Source organism: Sinohyriopsis cumingii, chromosome 13 (assembly GCF_028554795.1).
Source record: "Sinohyriopsis cumingii isolate HCF-2022 chromosome 13, ASM2855479v2, whole genome shotgun sequence".
Taxonomy (NCBI): Eukaryota; Metazoa; Mollusca; class Bivalvia; order Unionida; family Unionidae; genus Sinohyriopsis; species Sinohyriopsis cumingii.
Window position 1 is genome coordinate 41,602,963 of NC_142973.1, and position 24,747 is coordinate 41,627,709.

The 24,747-nt window shown below is 36.0% G+C and overlaps 1 protein-coding gene across 2 annotated transcripts in view; it reads right to left on the reverse strand.

Moving 5' to 3' along the window:
* The window catches only part of LOC149785281 (palmitoyltransferase ZDHHC17-like), a 58,987-nt gene extending 44,858 nt beyond the window's left edge, over window positions 1-14,129 (reverse strand). For both annotated transcript variants that reach the window (XM_089979152.1, XM_089979153.1), the window contains exons 1-4: window positions 14,046-14,129; window positions 8,569-8,792; window positions 6,344-6,421; window positions 3,358-3,428 (exon numbers count right to left, since the gene is read on the reverse strand). In XM_089979152.1, coding sequence (XP_089835278.1) covers window positions 3,358-3,428; window positions 6,344-6,421; window positions 8,569-8,792; window positions 14,046-14,099 — 427 coding nt within the window. In that variant the 5' untranslated portion in view covers window positions 14,100-14,129. The remainder of the gene's footprint in view (window positions 1-3,357; window positions 3,429-6,343; window positions 6,422-8,568; window positions 8,793-14,045) is intronic.
* Window positions 14,130-24,747: the final 10,618 nt, after the last annotated feature.

Genomic DNA, 24,747 nt, shown 5'->3' on the forward strand with positions numbered 1-24,747 from the left:
ATCCTATATCGACTAGAGTTTGCATAAAATGACTGATGTAATCTCAATTCTATATCGACTAGTTTGCATAAATTGACTGATGTAAGCCCCCATTTCCAATTCTAAATCGACTAGAGTTTGCATAAATTGACTGATGTAAGCACCCAATCACAATTCTAAATAGACTAGAGTTTGCATAAATTGAATGATCTAAGCACCCAATTCCAATTCTAAATCAACTAGAGTTTGCATAAATTGACTGATGTAAGCCACCAATCACAATTCTATATCCACTAGAGTTTGCATAAATTGACTGATGTAAGCACCCAATCCCAATTGTATATTGAATAGAGTTTGCATAAATTGACTGATGTAAGCACCCAATCCCAATTCTAAATCCACTAGAGTTTGCATAAATTGACTGATGTAAGCCCTCAATCCCAATTCTATATCCACTCGAGTTTGCATAAATTGACTGATGTAAGCACCCAATCCCAATTCTAAATCAACTAGAGTTTGCATAAATTGACTGATATAAGCCCCCAATCACAATTCTAAATCAACTAGAGTTTGCATAAATTGACTGATGTAAGCACCCAATCCCAATTCTAAATCAACTAGAGTTTGCATAAACTGACTGATGTAAGCCCCCAATCACAATTCTAAATCAACTAGAGTTTGCACAAATTGACTGATATAAGCCCCCAATCCCAATTCTAAATCAACTAGAGTTTGCATAAATTGACTGATGTAAGCCCCCAATCCCAATTCTAGATCAACTAGAGTTTGCATAAATTGACTGATATAAGTCCCCAATCCCAATTCTATATCCACTAGAGTTTGCATAAATTGACTGATATAAGTCCCCAATCACAATTCTATATCCACTAGAGTTTGCATAAATTGACTGATGTAAGCTCCCATTTCCAATTCTATATCCACTAGAGTCTGCATAAATTGACTGATGTAAGCCCCCAATCACAATTCTATATCGACTAGAGTTTGCATAAATTGACTGACATAAGCCCCCAATCACAATTCTATAACTAGAGTTTGCATAAATTGACTGATGTAAGTTACCAATCCCAATTCTAAATCAACTAGAGTTTGCATAAATTGACTGATATAAGTCCCCAATCACAATTCTATATCCACTAGAGTTTACATAAATTGACTGATGTAAGCTCCCATTTCCGATTCTAAATCAACTAGAGTTTGCATAAATTGACTGATATAAGTCCCCAATCACAATTCTATATCAACTAGAGTTTGCATAAATTGACTGATGTAAGCCACCAATCCCAATTCTAAATCAACTAGAGTTTGCATAAATTGACTGATATAAGTCCCCAATCACAATTCTATATCCACTAGAGTTTGCATAAATTGACTGATGTAAGCCCCCAATCACAATTCTATATCGACTAGAGTTTGCATAAATTGACTGACATAAGCCCCCAATCCCAATTCTATATCAACTAGAGTTTGCATAAATTGACTGATGTAAGCCCCCAATCCCAATTCTATATCCACTAGAGTTTGCATAAATTGACTGATGTAAGCCCCCAATCACAATTCTATATCCACTAGAGTTTGCATAAATTGACTGATGTAAGCCCCCAATCACAATTCTATATCCACTAGAGTTTGCATAAAATGAATGATGTAATCTCAATTCTATATCGACTAGAGTTTGCATAAATTGACTGATGTAATCTCAATTCTATATCCACTAGAGTTTGCATAAATTGACTGATGTAATCTCAGTTCTATATCCACTAGAGTTTGCATAAATTGACTGATGTAATCTCAATTCTATATCCACTAGAGTTTGCATAAAATGACTGATGTAATCTCAATTCTATATCCACTAGAGTTTGCATAAATTGACTGATATAAGCCCCCAATCCCAATTCTATATCCACTAGAGTTTGCATAAATTGACTGATGTAAGCCCCCAATCACAATTCTATATCAACTAGAGTTTGCATAAATTGACTGATGTAATCTCAATTCTATATCGACTAGAGTTTGCATAAATTGACTGATGTAATCTCAATTCTATATCCACTAGAGTTTGCATAAATTGACTGATGTAATCTCAATTCTATATCCACTAGAGTTTGCATAAATTGACTGATGTAATCTCAATTCTATATCGACTAGAGTTTGCATAAATTGACTGATGTAAGCCCCCAATCACAATTCTATATCGACTAGAGTTTGCATAAATTGACTGATGTAATCTCAATTCTATATCGACTAGAGTTTGCATAAATTGACTGATGTAATCTCAATTCTATATCGACTAGAGTTTGCATAAAATGACTGATGTAATCTCAATTCTATATCCACTAGAGTTTGTATAAATTGACTGATATAAGCCCCCAATCCCAATTCTATATCAACCACAGTTCGCATAAACTGACTGACGTAAGGCCCCATTCCCAATTCTATATTAACCACAGTCCACATAAATTGACTGATTCAAGTTCACAATCCTTGGTGCACAACTTCATTTCTAAGATACTGTCATCCATTACTAAGAGGGGTCATAAATCCAACTGCTTTATTTTTCTTGTCAAAACCTCATTCAAAATATGTTCTTCTGTGTGCATGAATGTAGCATAACAAAATACTTCAGTGAATGACTTGACAAGGCAATACATACACCTGGTATGCTGCACATTTGCACCACAGTTTGCATAAATCAAAACCATGAAGTGTACTCTGTACTTCTGTGAAATTCCCTTTAGTAACCAGTGATCTAATTGCAGAAAAAAGAACTACTGAAAATAGCAATTGTTGATGGATGACATCAGGTGATGCTGACCAGACACAGGAACATATCATAATCTCACATGGCTTTATGGCCAGATGAGCTATAACAAAAGTAACAAAAAGAAACCTTTCAGTTTAATGTTTTTAAAACCAAATTTCCTTATGAAGAGGAAATAAATCACAGATGATAAATTCATTAAAACATGTTAGTCTGTACTTCCCTATGTTCAATATTTCAAAAACTCTTTGTTATAAGTGAGAATATTAACTTCTCAGCATAAAAGAAACTTATATATACCATAGTGAACTTACCAGGTATAAGAAAACAGAAAAAATATAAAATAGAACAATATAAAAAGAAGCCTAAATAGGTTTGACTTGCATTTACTTCTTCAAGATATATACTTTACTTCCTACCGTCATATTTAAGTGGCAAAAATGATTCTTACATGCTTTCCAGGTCATCATTTCAAAGTATTTCAGGATAATATGAGACATTTAAAATTATTTTGGGAATATTAATGTATTTTTTTAACAACTAGTGATGTACATGTTAAATGTTACAAAATTCATTAGAGTTAATTCTCTAGGACCAACCTTCTCCGTCTCTCAATGATGGATCAGCTCCATGTGACATCAGCAACACCACCATAGTCAAGTGACCTTGTCTGTGAAATAAAAAAAAAGAATGCTCCTAGTGAATTTCAATTGTCCTGAATGTTCTCATGTACACAATGATGCAATCCAAACTGTCTTGTGATTGAGTTCACAATAATCCAAAATAGTGTCTTAGTCCAATAGTCAATGATCACTTTAGTAATTTTTAAAAAAAATAAATAATTCCTCTCTACTTATACTGGACAGACTGATCTAAAACAGAAGTAATTATTTATCAAATCCTTATTTATACAATTTTCACTTGAACTATAACATAATGTGAAGATTTCCAACACAAAACCCTAGTCTATCTGTAAACAAGACTGAACTACTGCTTTACAAACACGTTGTTTACAACTTTACAATCATTGACAAAAGTTTGCTATGTAAACATGTTTAAGTCAAATATGCATCTAGGATTCAGTAAATTTAAAGACTGTCACCCTCAAAGCTGAAAAAGAGGGACCAGGCTTGAAAAAAGCAATCTCGTCAAAGTAGAGTATAAAAAGGTAACTAATCGAGAAAGCAGAACAAGAGTGTTACAATTTAACTCTTTTTAGCTGGTGTTATTAACTTCCTTTAGCTCATGTCTGAAGTTGTTTTTTGAACACTGGCCAGCAGTAATTAAAAGCCAGGCTCCATTTCCAACACACAATAGACATGTCCATCTTCAGGTTTCAAACCAGTATGGACTGTTTAAATTTTGGTGTCACATGAAAGTACACTTGAATAAAGAATCTCCAACAACACATTCAGTACTGATGTGTTCTTCACAAGTATAACAAGGAACTGTGAGTCAACATACAGCTTAACATTACATATGGTACACTGGCTTTATTCCCTGAGTGGCCAAGTGGTCTAAAGCGCTCTCCGTTACAGATCACTGCCATCTCACCTCTGTCTGTGTGAGTTCGAGTCTCAGATTCAGCCAATGTGGGTATGTGAGAAAGCCTGCCAGTAGCTTCTCGTGGGTCGGTGGTTCTTTCCAGGGGTTTTCCCTGGTTCTTCCTCCACCATTACTACTGGCCGCCATGTGTGCTGAAAAATGGCATCAAACCCTACAACAACAACAACAACTGGCATTACTATTATCAGTGTCTATGGTGATCATTCAGATTCAACAATAAAATAAAATTGCTCATTATAGAATGGTAAGTAGTTCAACAACATAGTTGTCAACCCCGATAAGTGTGATGGGCAAGGGATAAATCTTATGGCTACAACAATCAGTGCTGTGGAACTCTGCTTATTCAGCATTCCCAGGCTACCATCACTATTTATGCAACTGAAATGGTGGTCCACAACAGCAACATTGTATGGGAGTAAAATGGGTAATGTCTACATTTCATGGAAATAAAGCAAGTGATTCATGAAAATCTGCACTCAATCCTCATTTTCTGTGTGATAATGCCCACATGGATAATAACATTTGAACAAAATTTTCACAGTCATATATCCCAGACACAACTCTGCAAAATTTATACCAAGACAGATACTGGACTTCGACAATAAAGACTAAAAACACTAGTCCAAAAAGAGAATTTTGTCCCACATGAAAACTCTTGAGACTCTGACTTTTAATCTGCAGCCTACGAATCACTATGGAATCTGGAATCATCCATGTTTCCTGTTAAACTCTGTTTTAAACAAATCTCATATCATGCTAGTTACTAACATGGGCAACTCTTTATCAACAGGGAACTTTGGTTATAAACAAAATGTACACAATACAACATCTCAGTGATGAACTTCACGGTTACATTTGGCAATGTTCATGCACTCTGCAGTAGCTCAATGGGTGTGCGACGTACGCACATGCATCTTAATTCCAACACAAGTGTAAGGTTAAAACCCTATTTCCAGCCCAGTCCATGTTTTGTTGACATAATTGCAAAACAGCAGTAAAATCCTTTAAAGATTACAGTGTGCTAAATTCCACAGCACATTCTGAACCATGTTCTAAATTCCAGAGGCATGCTCTGAGACATTCCATTACAGTTACCTTTTTGCACAGGAATACCACAAATCAACTGATTGGCCAACTGTTGTCATGGCAAGGATCAAACAAGATCATACAAGAGTGCACAGCTATTTTGTCTCAGGCACTAAAGCTACAATAATATCAATGTTAATGATTTTTCCCTTTCAATATTTCTCAATGAAGAAAAATGCTGAGAGAGAATGAGAGTGAGTTTCCAAAACAAAACAAATACATGTGTGATTATATAAATAATGAATGCACTGGATGAAAATACAATTAAATAAGATAAATAATTCAGCCAATCAATAATTCATGAGCAATATACTTTATTCACATAACTTATAATAAAAAGGATAAAACAATCCACACTATCCCACACCAAAATAAACCTGCATATTACGAAGAGAGAGATTCTGAAACATAAATAAACAGATAAATACATAAACAGATAATGAATAACTTGAAAGCTAATAATTAAAATATAAAATTAAGTCAATCAATAACATTTGATTTTTGAGAAATTCTGTCTGCTGCAAATAGCTAATTAAAAAAGAACCACCTACCCCAAACAAAAAATTATTCAAAGGAGAGTGAATGAAAGAATAGGAGGGAGAAAAGCATAAATAGTTTTCTGTTTCTCTCTCAAAGCCTAAAACTGTGCCAGGCATATACTGATATCCCAATCGATGATTATTTTCTAGCTAGGCATACACTGGTACAAAAAATCTATGAGCCATTTCTGTTTAAAACTAATTAATAATGATTCCCTGACATCCATCTGATCTCAATTGCACTTTCAACATGTATTTTTGAAAATTATTTTTCAGGTGTACTCGTAACATCCTACTGTTCAAATTCATCATACACTGAAACAGACTAAAAATATTTCTTTCATTTTTGGATGCAATTATGATATAACAATGCAATCAATCAAATAATGTTTACCTTGTAGCCCAGTGAAGAGGTGTGGAGTTCAAGTCCCCTCCAAAACGATCAACAATTGCTCCTTTAGAAATGTAATAACTGTAATAACATAACACAAACATACAATAAATGTTGCAACCATAATACAATACATGCATGTAGCAACTGTAATATATACAGTAAATACTGTAAAAAAGAACATACCTAACAACTGTAATATATATATATAGTAAATACTGTAAAAAGACAATAAATCTAGCAACTGTAATATATACAGTAAATACTGTAAAAAAGAACCTATCTAGCAACTGTAATATATACAGTAAATACTGTAAAAAAAGAACATATCTAGCAACTGCAATATATACAGTAAATACTGTAAAAAGACAACAAATCTAGCAACTGTAATATATACAGTAAATACTGTAAAAAAAATAACATCTAGCAAACCCTCAACCTCTCACATCCGAGGTGGACATTCTAACCACTAGACCACAAGAGCAGTTTATTAGGACATCTTTAATCTTAGAATATAAAGGTCTCAATCAAAAGCTATTGCTTTTTTTTATAAGAAAATTATCACAATTATAAGATACTTTATAAAACCTCATCAAGATAACAACCAATATAATGATGACTTGTAGCTACTGGAAACATTAAACAAGTGACAGCTTGACAGTCATGTGAATGGCATTTAGGTTTCCTCATGCAGCTGCTCTATTCATTTTTTTTTATGAAATGAAAAACACTCTGATTAAAATTTTCAAACAATCATTATCTTTCAATAAAAATATGACAAACTGCAAATATATGTTCATGGCAATATTAATCTAATGTAAGCACAGATTACTGTACATAAATATTTACAGTTTCTTAAATTTCACTTTGCAAAACACTTGGTACATCTCTCCCTCAATAACTCATGCATGGATAACTCACAAACCCACTTATAATGTGGATATGGCATGGATCCCATTTTTTCTTCTAGAAACTAACATCAGATATGACTACTATTTGTTTAATGTGAAGAAATTAGCAATCAAAATTGGCAAATGAAACCTTGATCTATCACTCATTCTGTTTTTTAGAGTGGTTTGTGCATGTAAATTTGATCAAAAATTATGAAATTCTTGTCTTATAACAACAATTCTATAATTGGTTAAATTTTCTTTAAAAAAAGACATTCTTAATACACTATAAATAATAATATATGATGAAATATTGATCAATTAAAATGTCATCAATGCCTACTGATGGCAATACTTTAAGAAAACAATTATCAATTAAATAAGCCTTGTCAATTGAAATTCATGATTGTTTCATATTTTGTTTTGAGTTTAACACTGATCACCATAAATGCAATGTGTCCTCTTGTGTTAAAATGTGAAAAGTGTCAAATGATCACAGCGATGACAGCATAAGTATTTGTGAGAAAATTAATACCAAATATCTTTTGGTATCTAACTTTCGAAAGTGTTGGTTGCATTGTTATAATCAATTAAAAGTTGACCTGCATTGTATGATCAAGTTAACTAGTTTTTTGTATCAAATCAAGTAAAGGATATAGAAAAAAAGTTAAAATGCAAATCCAACCTGTGAGCTAGCATTTCATGTCAACTCATTTCAACTGCATAATCAAACAAGAGAACACTTAAGTACATGAAACATAATTAAAGAATCAATGGTTAAACAATGGTTTATCGTACTCATTCACAAATGCAATTGACGTCTGAAAAGGAACCATGCAAAAGGCATACTAAGTGAATGAAAAACTCAGTTGTGTAGAAAAATTTCATTTTGGAGAAGCAAGTTCTAATCTGTTTAGTTAACTTTAAGTTCAAAAATTGCCACTCAGAGGTATGCTCAAGGATTAGCAGAAATTTTGTTTCAACTTGCAAAGAAATTACAGCATCAGTATTTTACTAATGCAACAATTTAAAAATAACACTGTTGATTATCAAACAAGCACTTAACCACTTAAAAACCACACATTTTGCAGAGGTCCCCTGGGAACTCGTGTCCTTGCTAATGCCATGGACTATGTTTTTAAACCCTGTTGTGCGCAAGTTATTGAGGGAAAGGTGTATTAACGATTTTATTTTTATGAGAACCAGGCAAAACTATAAGTAATTATTTTTCAACACAAACAAAATATTAAGGATGTTAGGATCATTATCCTTTTTATCTGAAAAAGTTACTGGCTCTTTTTTAATTTCTAGAAAAATCATGCCACATGCATTACTCACTTTACAATGTCCACTCGACTATTGATGGCAGCCCAGTGCAGAAGACTGACATTTTCCCGATCCATTTGATTGACATCAAACCCTGCCTCCACAAGCTCTTTACACCTGTCAAAAACTCCATACTGGGTTGCTCTCACAATATCAAATTTCTTAAAATCTTCAGCAGTAGGTTGGGATGGTATGGCTGCTAAATCGGCTGTATCTAATTTACCATTTTTTGCCTTCTGAAATGCAGGAAATATATTTTTCTTGATTCAAATTTCAAGAATTCGATTTTTTACCAAAGAACAATGAAAATGAACATCAGAAGACAAAAGCAGATGGTCCTAACAAACATGCTATTGTCATGGTAAATGAGGCTATTTTCAACCCAGGACTTTGCAAAGTTAAGATTAGTAGTGTATGCCTGGCTTAATGGCAATAGGTGTTGGATTCAATCACCTTTCCTGTCACATTTGCATATTTGTCATACCCAAATGGAATAACCTAAGAATTTCATTTTTGTCACAATGGGTAACCTTTAGCATGTAAGCTATTTCCAATTTGGCTGCTGGTTTGGAGAGGAATCCCTGTGAAACATGTCTTCAAGTTATACCCACTAAAATGTTTTCAAACAAATTTGGAATTTTGTTCATCACCAATGTAGGCACTTTGAAAAGCTAAGTTGGAAAAACCAACAAATTCAACTAATTGATTTTTATGTGATGTTAAATCAATAACTATGTTTGAGTTATTTCTCCCAAAACAAGCACCAATTAACTGCCACAAATATTTGTGCATACCCACATCACAGACCTTATTTAGACATGTGTTTACACACCGTGTATGGTCAAGATCAGTCAACAAAATAAACTGTTTCCTTCAAATGTGTAAAGCCAAATTTGGTACACTGCTCCATAGTATAGAATCCTGCAAACAGCCAACAAATCTGCAAACAGCCAACAAATTCAGAAGAAAGAGACAGTCCAGATTCATCACTACTGCTACTGAAATATCAGCAGCATATTCAGTCAGTCCACATTTTCTCCGACATTTCCAACCCCATGCAAGATATGTTGGGTAGAAAGACACAGAACATCCTTGATAAAAAAAACAGTGAATCTGCCAAAACTGCACTGTAAAAGCATGGAGTTGTCACTTTCTAATAAGTCCAGCAAACTTAAGCTACCTAAATTTACCCTTCCTGCATGGAATCAATAACACAATTTATTTCCTCAGACATAATTAAAACATATTTCGTCTCTTTAATAGGCTGACACCTAATCCAGAAACACTGTTTACAAGCTGGATCTCATAATCGGCCATTTTTCACTTTGCTTGCTCATGTGATCCAAAATTTCAAGGCCATCATTTTCTTTGATATTTTAAGTCATATCATCAAGTGATACGAACAACCTCAGCAGAAATGGAATTTCAGCTAGAAATTCTCCCCTTAATTTGAAAAAAGGGGAGAATTTTCTAAATACTGGGGAGGAGTTCTTTTAACAAAGACCAAGACTTGCTTTATGGGACTAATGCTTTAATATACTTTGTTTGATTCTGGTGGATGTCATGATTTGTCACTAAATATGAAAATCAAACTAAGCACTGCGCAACGTGTCCAACGATGGCAAATATGACATGTATGCATGCATATCCATGTGCTTTTCTACACCGGATTACACTATGTGTCAAATAGGCCAGATATATGGAAACAGCTGACACTCATTTCTACAATTATTTATGTACATAATGAGTGGTTATTTTATGCCATTTTTCTGTATTTATGATAAAAAGTTATGTTGTTTTGTATATGACACTTGAACATGGTAAATTATCATTATACAGTGTAGTCATTGCAAAGATATGGGGTTCTTTATAAACCAGGATAAAAGAAGGCAGCTTGAAGTGGGGAGATATCAGATCAAAGTCTTAAATTTCATATATATATTGCCTTGAACCCATTACTAGGATACCATGAAAGTGGTTAAAGATTTAAAATCAAGATTCATTAATTAATAAAGTATAGAAAACTGAATTACCAATTGTGGTACAATAGATAGATGTACTGCATGTACAGAAACAAATATGAACAGAGCATATGAAAATATTCCACATTGTTTATTTTGTGGATTATCATAATGGTTAGGGCTAAAGACTGTGTCATTATTATTACCAAAATACATGGAGGACTGAACTTGTGCTATTGTCTTCATCACAAAATATTCACTATATCACGTACATGCCTTCCTACCTTCTTTTTTCAGGAACTACTATCAAGATTATACACGACTGGCTAGAATAAATTTTATTTGCAAACAGTACGAGCAGAAAAACAGCCCATTTTCAATATTTCCAAGTTTTATACAAAATCCACTTCTCCTTGCCAATAAATGAATTATTCATAAGTGTCAGTGGCATTTCATTTTCACTATATACAGACTGCATATAACTGTATGGCACGTCCTTTTACACAAATACACTCAAATATACACAATAAATATATATCTTTATAGTGTATCTATATGCGTAGACCAGTTTTTATTCACTACTTGATGAAAGTAAACACTTTAAGCCTCCACTTTCTCTGCTTCCACTCTATCAATGATTATGAGCATGTGACATATCTAACCAACACTTTAAATGGACTGGGCTTGCTTTATGTCTGTAAATGGTAAATGTAAGACTAAAATGGAAGGATAGAATTTTTTCATGTACCTTTATTTCTTTTTACTTTTTTTTACTGGAAAGCATAAATAGTAATAAAGTATATAATGGTTAGTTTGATTAGTTTATAATAATAACTGAAATTCATGAAATCTTTAATTTAGTTGAACAATATTGATATTGTACACGCCTTTTGATTTAGTTTTCTTCTTTCCTTTGATCAAGTGATATTATAACATAAAAATAATCAAACAGAAACAGTAAAACAATAAAAATAGGAATAAAGCATATGATCTTACTTCTGAGTAGACTACATGTCTAACAAAATAAATTTACTTCATAATAATCAGACATCTGTTCATTATGCACATAATAACATGTTTATATAGTTAACTGGAATAAGAGTTAGATATCTGGATGAATACCTGAACTTTCATAGAATGTTTTTGTAAAGATTAGTAAAATATGTTTAGTGAAACCCCAATTTCTGGTTTGTAACTCATTAAAATGAATGGTGGAAGTTTTGCATTTCTGACAAAAGTGATTGGCAAATTTTGATTTATCTTGTGAATGAGGTTCACACATTTCATGGTTAATTATTCAATTTGTTTGCACAGCAATACATTAGATGTGTATTTAATATGTAGCAAATTTGGTTCATACTAAAATCTTCAACTTTCTCTTGACTATTGTTCTGTTCTCATTTTTTTAAACCAAGTTCACTTACATTGCCTTGTATTTCTGCACATTGCAGCTTATTATTATTATTATTATTATTATTATTATTATTTCATTTCATAACTATAAATAAACTTTAAAATTTCATGGTGTTTGTGTGAAGCTGTCAGCAGGTGACCCTACACATACTCTGGTGCTTTAAAAACTCTCTATCATAATTATAGTCCCAGATATACTTGATACTCTTTAAATCACTTGGTTAAGAAAGTAGTTCATAAATTCACATGACAATAAGACTCTAATGTCAGTGTTCAATGAAATTTATACTCATACAAATAAAGAATTTATTAATGATTAGTATGCAGAAGAATACAAAAATATACTAAACAGTGAAATCAGCACTGATTCAACTGCAGACTTAAATATTATTTCATTTGAGAACTATGTCCATTGTCATATGATAGTAAAATGCCAACATTTTACAAATTATTATTTATATTAATAATATTTGACAAAATATAACTTACTTTTTTTAAAAATGCATCAAAAACCAATATACCATTGACATTAACAATAATGTATTTGAGAGTATTGTTGTATGTGTTTTGCTGTACAATGAAACAAAGTATGTTGTCAATATAGCATGGAGTTATTCTTTCACACATTCACTGCCAAATGTTGTTGGATACTGAACTGAAATGTGTATCTGGCATTATTTTAATTTTAGTACGTGTTTTAAGGCAAGCAAGGGCACTACGAAGTATTTAGATTCTATTTTATGCTCTTATTCTGCAAATATGCTCTCTCCACATAAATTTCTAGAAAGATCAATGATTTTACTATTATTTAAGACTATTTTACAAATTTATCTGATACACTTAGCATGAAATTGAGTTTTGAATTAAGTGGGTCAGACATGTAATCCAAAGTGGAATATGTACTGCCAGCATGACTGAAGTAGTAATACTTAGTGATATCATTCTCAAGGCAAAAAAATATTACACTGCAAATTTGTATCAACTTTTTGACTAAAATTGTTACACCATATGGCAAATTCATTCAAAAACTAGATACACAATTTGAATAGGAATGATCACCAGCTTACAAACTGTACTGTTACTTTGGCGATTTTTAGCACCAACTTACACTGTTATAAATACAACTTAACCCTTTGCCATCTTGCCAAAGTGTTGTTAAGTATAGTCTCAATTTTTAATTTGCTACTCAAGTGTTTAGGATATATAACGACAAAATTTAAACAATGCATAGTAATGCATATTTTGCATTTTTTATTCACCTGGATTGTGCTAATATTTTGGAATAAATCAATGTGAATCCTAATGCATAATCAGCAGCAATTTGCTCCTATTACCTTACGTAGAAAAAAATTTGAATATATGTTCAAAATATTTATTTTAATACACAAATAAATTCATTAATACCTTAACATTTATTTAGTTTAGGGTATTACATTTCTGCAAATTCCCGTTTGTTGAGAAACAATCTGTTGATTTCCAAAAGTTTAAACTTTCGACAGCCAGTTATTTTTAGATTTAAATTTTTTAACAGCTCCTGGCGTAATATCTTCGGGTTTATGTGGGGGAAAAAAATCTAATAATGAGACCATGATAAATCAAAAGAAGTAATGTTACAGCTTGAAAACGCGTTTTTCCAAATACCTTACGAATAGCTACATCACGATTATCATCATTTGCCGATTTTCTTCACAACAGTGCTCAACGCGAGCTTAATGTTATAAAAAAAATATGCAATAACCTAAAGAAAAAAAATGCATACCAAGTGACAAAATTTCCTAGGATTACACCGATGAACCGTTCTGACAAAGGACACTGTCTATCATACTATCAAATTGACACGGTAACTCCCAACAACTTCCTTCCGCGCCAGTTTATTGCTTTTTTCAACACTGAGCTTGCGTTGAGCATCTGTGTTTCTTCTCATAAAGTACCATCCCCCACCCATCTATACAGTACAGTACTGAATTATGCATTATCAATACCCCTTAACCACCCGTTAAAAAAGCTTAGACAAGAAGTAGAAAAGCTGATAGGTGTTATAATTAAATGACAGATATATTTTATTCAATATGAAACTAATATTATCTATTTATTCTCATGAAATACGCTTATTACCCCCTCTAAGAGCGGCTGCATTGGATTGCAGGTAGGATCGGTCTCGTCAGCCATATTAAACTTCCGGATTTGCGGCCTACTCGAGATCGGGACAAACTTCACAAGTTCCGGTGTTTTTCGCTTACTTAACAACGATGCCGTGGAATGGGGATGGACCGGATATGTGAACATGTCCATCGAATGAGATGCAATCAGGAAAGGTTAGGGCCTAATATCAGTTTATTGTTGATTTAACACTTTTCCATAAATGGAATTACTGTAAGCAGAAAAATAAATTGTGATGAATGCAACGTTAATTTTGTTCTCTTCTTATAGTAACAAAAATTACTTGGTTAATTAGATAACGATTATAAGTATGTAAAATTTTCATGAGGTTTTTATTGTTATTGTTATTTTGTTGATGTTACTACTACTACTACCACAACTACTACTACCTCTACTAATAATGTTATTAATAATAATATCAATAATAATAATAATAATAATAATAATAATAATAATAATAATAATAATAATAATGATAATAATAATCGTCGTCTTCATTATCATCATCGTCATCCTCGTAGTTTCGCTTCCGGACTTTAAATTCCATGGGACAAGACATGATTCTACGCTCTACTGCAGACGAATATTAAAGTTCAGCATGTTACGAGCGATATCGCATGAAACAATGTCAACAAAAGAGCAATGCTTGCGAATTATTTACAGCGTGTCTTCTAACATGTGGACAGTATGTTCGCACCAATGATAAAAAGTCAGTCGTTCCTTCAGGAAAGAGGTCATGTCGTTTTATCGGCAAATCGTCGAGGTGGATCCTCAAAATTTATATTCAAAGGTGTGACAACGAAACAGAACCAATGAATAACTGGAATGTTAAAAAGAAATGAGACCATCGTATCGATTTTATGTTTTTCACTTTGCATGTTCTGAAGACAATGGAATTCACATTCCTAACTTTTGTGTGTCTCATCGTGCTTGCAATATCGTATTCAGCAACTTTATTGCATCATTGTTGGAAATGTAGCGTGATTCGGGGGGGGGGGGGGACCTGCAAATATATTTCACGGTTGTCATGATCATACTATATATGCTTTGTGGGTTTTATACACCATCGACATCTAAAGCGTAGACGAGGTTCATCGTTACTGAAATTGTCAAGAAAAACGCTACAGTAACTGCTCAAAGTTTCTCGGGGCAGGAAGGATAGTTTGTTCTGAAACGTGTTTAAGAACAAGGAACCGAAATTCCACAAGTGACCATAAACGGAGCCAAAATCATTAACGTAAAAGTGGTAAAAGTACAATATAACGATTTCATTCATTGTCTGGAATATTCCAATAAATCAACCCCACACATCTTTCTTGTTACTGATGGACGACATATAGGTATGATGTTACCTGTTCATTAAAATGTTTAATTTTGCTGCATGTATATCTTTCCGGAACACACCTGTGTACACTTTTGACATTTACCGGTACTTTGTAACAGCCATATCTAGCGCGAAATTCAAAAGGGTCACACGACAGAGGGTTGTGCAATTCCACATGGAATTACAGGTCGCCAAGCATAGGATTTGCTCCAGAAATATAATGTAAATGACACCAAAAGAACTTTTCAGCCGACGGAAGCTCCACAGCCACGAAAAATGCTGGTAAGTCTATAAAATGGGCACCGATATATACAGACAAGATTGGCTGCCGATTTTTGCAGGTTTGAATGAAAGGCCATATCAGCTCCTAAACCAACGGTCAATATCATCACGGTGAGGGGCTGATTTATCGGCCTATGTTTGGATATACATTTGAGCCGAATGTCTAAAACGTTTGAGAGGAAGCTGTGTCAATGTCGAATAGTGTCATGCCGTCGATTGCAGATACCGAATGCTAAAATTATACGAAAGTTGGCACGTTTATACCACAGAACAATACCAACAGGATGACGACTGAACTCCTTGGATATTTTCAGGCTACGCCAACAAGTTTTTAAAACTGAAACAAGAAGCTAGCTCTCCTTCCTGGTGTCACAATACAGAAGAGCAAGATCACTTCAAACAACTGTACCGATCCCAAGACATTACTTTGGAACACGTGGAAATGAATGAAGGAAAAACATCGTTCGCTAAAGTCACGCTAAATGGTTTCTGGAAAAAAATGGCTCACTGTCAGATATTGCCAAACACCGAATACTTGGAAGCTCCTACTCAATACTTTTAAGTGACCGAAGATAAATGAAAACTCATAAAACACAAGAAATCATACGTGAAGATTAGAACTTGTGAATTATGAAGAAGTCACATAGTTTGCTTCGACCGATAAATTGGCCATACCTAGTTTGTTTCGACCGACAAATTGGCCATGTCACCATTGCTGTTTACGTGACACCCAAAGCTGCTTAAAATTGGTACTCCGTGCTGGATCCTTTAGGAGACCGCATCCATTACACTGACACAGATACCGACTATCATCAACACATGGAAAATTAACGCTTAGTTGAGTGGATCGACGAAAATCCCAAAGACACTATTTTGAGTTTTACCAGTGGAGGACATGCACATTACGGATTCCAGTGCCGATTTAAGATAGGACATCTTCATACGAAATGTATCATGAAAGGCTAACATTGAACTATTGTTCTAGTCAAGTGTTAAACTTTGACGTGTTAAAAGAAGCAATAAACTCGTGTCGAGATAGGGAATTTGGTGTCAAAATGGTCGATCCAATTTGTCGATGTTTGGGAAAAAAAGTATACCAGATTGTCTACTAGATTTTACCTTCGTACAACTTATGTTGTAGATAGTTTGTGTGTTGTGTCATTGATATGTATTCAAAACTGGCTTAGGTAGTTCCTTTGACTTCTAAAGCAAGTTTAGAGTTAGTGCGAGCCTCGCTTCGGTGGACTAAGTAGTTAGAGCGTCCCCCTCGAATGCGGGAGGTCGCGGTGTTCGAACCCTGGCCGAGTTATACCAAAGATTTATTTTAAAAAATGGTAATAACAGCTGTCTCGCTTGGCGCTCAGCACCAAGAGGTTATTGTTAGGACTAGTCTCTCTGGTGTCCGTGTAAGGTGACTGGATGGGACATGGTGCTAAATGTCTGCGGCATGGTGGTCCAGTGCTAGACATGGATATAAACCGCCTTATCGTAGCGATATGACTGAAAAATTATGAAAGCTACGTTGAAAATCTAAATCACACACACAGCGAGAGCGTTAAAAGTCATCTTGAAACAAAGTGGTAGACACCTTCTACTATAGCAAGCATACCAAGGAACCGAATTTCTTAACTATGCTTGGTAAAAAGATTAGAACGAAATGGCACGTTCATTTGTTCACCACTAAAATTCCTAAAACCAGTCAGTGTCGTGGAACGTTTCAAGAACATTCAAGAATGTATGTGTAAATAGTTTACACATCAACATATCTTGAAATATGTCGCCTTGTTACCATGACATGATCAAAGCTTGCAATCAGTCGTACGTACCATCGGACTTATTCAAGAAGAAGTGACGCCTAGAAAGAAGTGTCCATGTTTGATCGATTGCTTAGAACGTCAGACACCAGAACAAAAGAAGTATTAAACGCAAGGGACTGAGCTCGCATCGGGAAAAAAACCGCACTTTTATCAAAGGCTATTTACCCAACTGTTTCGTGACACAGGACAAGAACGTGGACATGACCCTGCCATCTTCCCCATATTTAATGGTAGAGATGAACGGAGACGTGTTAAGTGGAACGTTTTACTTGCTACATTTACAACGAGTGATCAGGAAAGCTGATGATGATATAGAAAGCATTCTTGATAGATGAGCACGTAAAGTGGGACAAACAAGAAGTTACAGACCGTAGGAAAGGATATCCACCCATTGTTGGCTCTTGGGTTGCATCTTCATAAATCATCAATTATAAAAAGAAGTAGAAGTCACAATCATGCCCATAAATACTGCATTCCATTCTATGAGTTTATCCCTTAAAGAGCTACAGAAACAAAAACCACAGTGTGTGCGGTGTGGAGAACGTGTTCCAAATTCAGATCACGTGTTGTTTTGTTTCGTTTTGTTTTACCAAATGTTTGTGATGTATTGTGTCATCGGAACAGCGATTGGAAATTTGGGTTTGCAACAAGGAGATGAATAATTTTTGACTATTTTGCTCATCAGTTATATTGGCTATCTTCTTCCCAGTCATTCATTGAATATGCCGAGAGTAACAACGCTAGCCATGGCAACGTCAGTCACAGCTCTCCTCTAGAAACTATGGAAACGTATTCTCTTTTAAAATGGAATGACTCCTTGAGACAAAATCAATCGAGCATTGAATAGTTGCTTTACTTACCATTTAATTATATAGTAAGAGTGTTGTGGTTGTGTTTCCCAACAACAAATGATGCTGTTTTACAGCAAAATTAGTTCTGCCCAAAGCACGGAGAAGAAGTGATGACGGTTGTGCATGAGGATACTACCGCCACACATAAAAAGCCACACTACAGAAGCCAATAAAGCCACTGCATGACCCAAGTGAAAGCGCTTGAAGCAGACCAGCCAAAACCGAAGCAGGGGAAGAAAAGGAGAACAACTGATAACTAAATAATCTTTTCCACCCTATCTAATTGAACGAAGGGGTAAATTTGATGTTTGTGTACCCTAATGTCGATTACAAAGACTTTTAATAATGCGGCATCCGTCTTGAAACCTATGATCACTCTAGGATGGCATGCTTTAAAAGATATAGCCTTAAAGCAAGGAAAAGAATTTCTTCAAAACGCGTTTGTTTACAAACAAATTCTCTAACAAGCCTTCATGAAAGCAGGAAAAAAATGTGTTCATTCAGATAGAAAAAAGCTCCTTTGCCTCCGTGAAACTCCTTGGAATTTACTTCACACTCCTGGCGAAGGCAATAATTCCCCTTCTACGCCACATCAAGAGCTATGCAGAAAAAGGCATTAAAGGCCCTTCAGACCTCATAGACACGATCAAGAAAGAAACTGAAAAAGAACTGTCAGAGATGTGGGTGTTTTTTGTTACTAAATATCCAGGGACACTAGGGAAGAGACTTATTCCTGGGTCATAACTTGGAAACTATTGATATTGAGACTGTAATTATATGCAGCTCTGATAGGCACGAAACAAACGTAGATGTGTATCCAGCAAAGACATTGTGTTGTGCCCCAGGGGTTGTGAACTATACCGTGGCTCTTAACTTGGAAACTGTTAAGATCCTCCATTCAACTATCACGTGTACATTTAATGGGCACGAGGAGACAAAATGTAATTGTAAACTATAAAAATTCCTACAATATAACAAATATATAACAGCTAACCGAACCATTACAAATGATACCAAGAAGTTTATACAGAAGTTGTCAGTGACAGACTATTTCTAGTTCAGCTTCTTTCCGCACACCATAGAGATATAGAACAACTTGCAGCTGCAGTTGCAGCTCCTGACTTGGTATCTCACAAACATGAGCTTTTCGCCATCGCCTTATATTGCAGTAGTCAGCAACAAGTAAAACCTAGTGATTCTCAGGGCTGTACCGGTTGAAGTTCATTGATCTCTTCGCTGCCAATGTAGCCGGATTGGTCGTAGTATGAAGGGACGAAAACGTAGATTGACACCGATACCCGCCTATTCCCTAGTCATGACTGAGCTTCACTCGCTGTTTAATACTCAATTGCGACTGCATCGCCGTAGATATAGTTAGATAATTTATTGTGTGTTCAAACGGTTAACGAGAAGCCGTTATACTCTTCCACATAATGGAATGAAACCTTTTACCCTGTAAAATCGTAGCTTAAGGGTTAATTTGTACCATAACGTATGTCAATAGTTTGGTCTTATCAGCAAGATCAAAGTCGCGTGTGAAGCTGACGTTTTTTTCTTTTTCTTTCTTCTTCTTTTCGTTAGGACTGTTAATGTGTCATTATCTTTCATGGCACTACCATCAAAATTAAGATCGTAGATGAACATTATATATACATGTGTGTGTGTGTGTGTGTATATATATATATATATATATATATATATATATATATATATATATATATATATATATATATATATATATATATATATATATATATATATATATATATATATATATATATATATGAATGATTAGGTGTTAGTTGTGAATGGGGATACCGTAGGGACTATAGGGCATACCATTAAAAACACCCTTGGGTCAATATAGGGACAATGTAAATTTAACATGGGGAAAAATGGCTGGGTCAATCTAGGGACAAGGGGAATTGAATATGGGAAAAATGGCTGGGTCAATATGGGGACAAGGGGAATTGAACATGGGAATAGATCGTGGGTCTGTCCAGTGACAAGGGGAATTGAACTTATGATTTTTTTTTAAAAAAAAAAATTAAAAAAATAAAATAAATAGGGCTAGGCAATTGAAAGTCTATCTCTTTTCGAGAGATTGGAGTGGCCCTGAAAAGGGCCTTTGGGTTCATGTTAATATGCCCTTAACATAAAGGGCATCTGCGGCATCTTCTTGTCCTCAAGCTGCGTCTTACTGCAGGGCCATAAATTAGAGTCCTCTTGAGGCAACCTTGTCTCTCCACATACACTCTTCGTATCCACAGAGTGGTGTCTGACCTGTGGACAACTGTCCACTTGGATCGGACATACATTAGCATGTCCGTCCTGAACATCACTGAAGAAACAAGGGTTGATGATTCGACTGTGGTCCACATTTTGAGGCGACGAGAACAGGTGAATCAATGCAGTGAACTGCGCTTATTTATAGGTAGAGGAAGGATTGAAATGGATTGAGTTCATTGACCAATCCAAACACGCGTTACAAAATTCATTCAGCCCGCATCCAATCTGAAGAGAACAGTCTGTGACGTCACGTGGTCTATATAGATTCGCTAGCGCCTGTGCGCTGTCAATCCATGCGACAGTGATTCAACATGACGGAAACTCAGAAAACGATCAATTGGGGTGCACCAGCAGTGGAGACCACCCAAGGGAACCCGGATTTACTTTCAGAAGAGGTAAATTGGGATTTTGTGGATTTTCTTACCTCGCAAGAATTTGTTGCGGAACCTTCGTCACCTTCTTCATTACCGCAAGTGGAAAATTTTAGACAGAGACAGAAAGAAGAATTGGACAAATTTATACAACAGCAAAAGGAAGCGGAACAAGCTTTTCTCCTACAGCAACAACAGCAAGAAGAAGAGGTAAGAAAAAAAACAGCAACAAGAAGAAGCAGCAGCAAAGAAACAAGGGTGTGAAAATCAAACGGTCACGGTACTGTTAGACAATTTAGCGGAGTTAAGAAGTCTGAAACAAATGTATCAGACTTCTTTATTACGACCGAAGAGAATACGACCTTCCCGAGCTAAACACTCCAACCCTGTGACTAAGCCTACCGTGCCACCCTTAGTGATTTCAACCAAATCATCATTATCATCATCAACAGTACGCAGTCCAGAAGTAGGCCTTGGCCGTGGCAAAGGCTTAAGGCAGTTAAAGTTGATTGCTTAAACTCACTCCTACACCAAGAAAAAAGATCCTTTTCAGGGCCACCCACGTCTCGAAAAGAGATAGACTATCAACTGCCAATAACTCAAAAAAAAAACATTTTACCCCTATAGTACGTGTCTGTGTATGAGTCCGTGAGTGTACGTTCTTATTTTAAAATCAAAATCACAAAGACACTTACCTATTATAATTAATTTATTCTTTTATAAATATTCACAATTAAATTCACAATTCACAACTAAACATTCTAAAAGACTTCATAGACTTCTTCTGTCTCATTATTTACTCTCTGTGTTTTTTAAATTTCTTCACCGTCACAGTCTTTTCCTCTTCTTCCTCCTCACTTTCTTCCCTTCTTTTCTTCTCCTGTTTCTTTTTCTTCACCTGTCTGCTTTCTTCCTCTGAAGAATCCCTCTCTTCTTCTGACTCCTCTTGTTTCTTTTTTGGGTAATCTGGAGACCAATGTCCTTTTTCTTGACAATAATAACAGGTATCTTGACTTCTGTCTTTTCTAATCCCTGTTTTTCTTTTTTGACGGTCTGGACACTCTGAAGACCAATGCCCTTTCTTCTGACAGATATAGCAAGTATCTTCACTTTTATCTCGCAAGGAAGGAGAGTAGTCTGTCGGCTGGTCTGAAGAGAATTTTCTAATGACCCCTCGCAACGCTCTGATGAAACGTTCGATTTGGGTAGTCTCTTCCATTGTTGTGCTCGGTTTGAGAGTGAAATGAATAGTGAAAGGACAAGAGACACACCCTTTTATATACGCTGGTCTGCCATGACTATAAATTAGTCCATGGTGTTTTAACTTTAGTCATTTGACATTTTGCTATCAAGATGAAACGATCCAATTCATTTGAGAAGAAAGAAGAAGAAAGTAAGAGGCAGAAACGTGATTTATCGCCTCGTACCAGGGCTGAAGTCTTGGCACAAATTCATGCCAGTGATTTTGAAGAGGACATGAGTGAACCAGAATTCAAACCCAGAGAGTCTTCCTCTAAACAAAGTTCACCACCCTTAGTCAACCCTGAAAATTACTATTCCATTCGAGACAGAAAAGCGCTCCTCTAGAAAATTTAGAACCACGGCTTACACCTACACAGTGAAGTTTAAAAATTTCAAGTCCGACGTACCCTTAGAGAAAGCAGAAGGGTTCATCACTGAGATGTGGGATTCTTTGCTCACCGCACTCAAGCGACAATGTCAACCCAAAGAAGACGATCGCTTGACACTATCCATAGATCACGACGGTTTGAAATCCCCTGTTTGGATCGAGTTTAGCAGACCCGCAGAACTAACCCCTTCCAAAGTCATGGACAAGATTCAACACGTACAACAATCTAATGACCAGTTTGACATCACCGATGGTAAAGCCACACTGAAAATGGCCCAAGTCTCTCCTCCTCAAGGGACAGGACGCAAAAAGATGTTATTGGTGGACGACCTTCGCAACACCAAAACAAGTCTCGTCCGAATTAACAACCCTCAAGACCAGATGTGTTTAGCCAGGGCCATCGTGGTGGGACGAACCTATGCCAACAAGAACGACACGGTAGAATGGAAAAGAACCTGGAAAACTATTCAACGATCCGATCGAGCCAAACAACGAAATGAAGCAGAACTCCTGTAACAACAAGCCGGACTGTCCAAAGACACACCCTGTGGCATTCCTGAGATGCAAAAATTGCAAGATGCCCTAGCTCCACGCTACACCTTGAAAGTGCACCCTCAAGAAATGCGTGGAACTCTGTTGTTTGGAGGCCAAGATTTTAAGGACGGAAAATACATTCATGTCTATTATCACGATGAACATTTCGATACCATTACCAGTATCACTGGATTCCTGGGATACAGTTATTATTGTGAGAAATGTGATTATGGTTATAACAATCGAGAGCAACACAAGTCTTGTGGATGGAAATGCCCAGGATGTTTGGCCTCTCCACCCTGTCTGAGCGAAGGACCAGTGCCTTGTTCAACTTGTCTGCGCACGTTTGTCAGCCCTACCTGTTACCAGCAACATTTGAAAACACAAGGTTCACAGAAGAAATGTGCTTGTCAACTCCTGAGATTGTGCCCTACGTGTGGACAAGGCATACGTACCAATAGTACCAAGGCACACGTATGTCGAGGAAAGAAAAAATGTCACATTTGTCACCACATCGTGGACTTGGAACACGAATGTTACGTGCAAAAATACCAACCCCCACCAGAGGAAGAGGACGGTCACAAGAAGAAAGGCAATTTCATCTTTTTCGATTTCGAATGCATGCAAGAGACCGGCATTCACATTCCTAATTTCTGCGTGGCTCATCGAGCGTGCGAGAAGTGCATTCAAGAACCTATCTTCAGTCATTGCCCTCACTGCAGCAAGATTCCTGGAGGACGTGAAAAAATCTTTCGGGGACCAAACACGTTAGCCGATTTTGCCCAATGGGTCTTAGACCCCATCGACAAGACGTGGAGCCAAGAGGACATCGAACGTTACGGAGATTGTCATCGTCATGCCACGGTGATGGCTCACAATTTCTCCGGATACGATGGCCAGTTTCTTTTGAGGTACTATACGGAACATGGCACCAAACGTCCTAAAGTCACTTTGAACGGAGCCAAAATCATTTTCATGCAAGTGGAACAAGTACAGTTTAAAGATTCGATAAGTTACTTGGCCATACCTTTGAGTCGAATGCCTAAAACGTTTGGAATGACAGAAATGGCTAAAGGATATTTTCCTCACTTTTTCAATACGGAAGCCAATCAACACGCCGTTCTACCCCATTTGCCTGAGGCTCACCATTACGACCCCGACAACATGCGTACCGAACAACGAGAAGCTTTCTACGCTTGGTACCAGGCTCACGCCTCCGACCCTTTCGACTTTCAGGAAGAAATGTTAAAGTATTGTTGTTCCGACGTGGACATTTTACGGCGATGCTGTGGAAAATTTCGAGTACTGTTCATGGAACACGGAGGGGTCGATCCTTTGAAAGAAGCTTGCACCATTGCCAAAGCGTGTTCCTTAGTGTACCGTCAACGATTCATGCCTGAAAACACCGTTGCCGTCATCAGTTCTCAAACGACCAACTATGTCAAACGTCAATACTCGGTCAAAGCCCTACGCTGGTTACATTACTTGTGCGACAAGGAAGACAAGTGGATTCAGCATGGCCGCAACGGAGGGTTCGATAAGATCATCGGAACGCATTC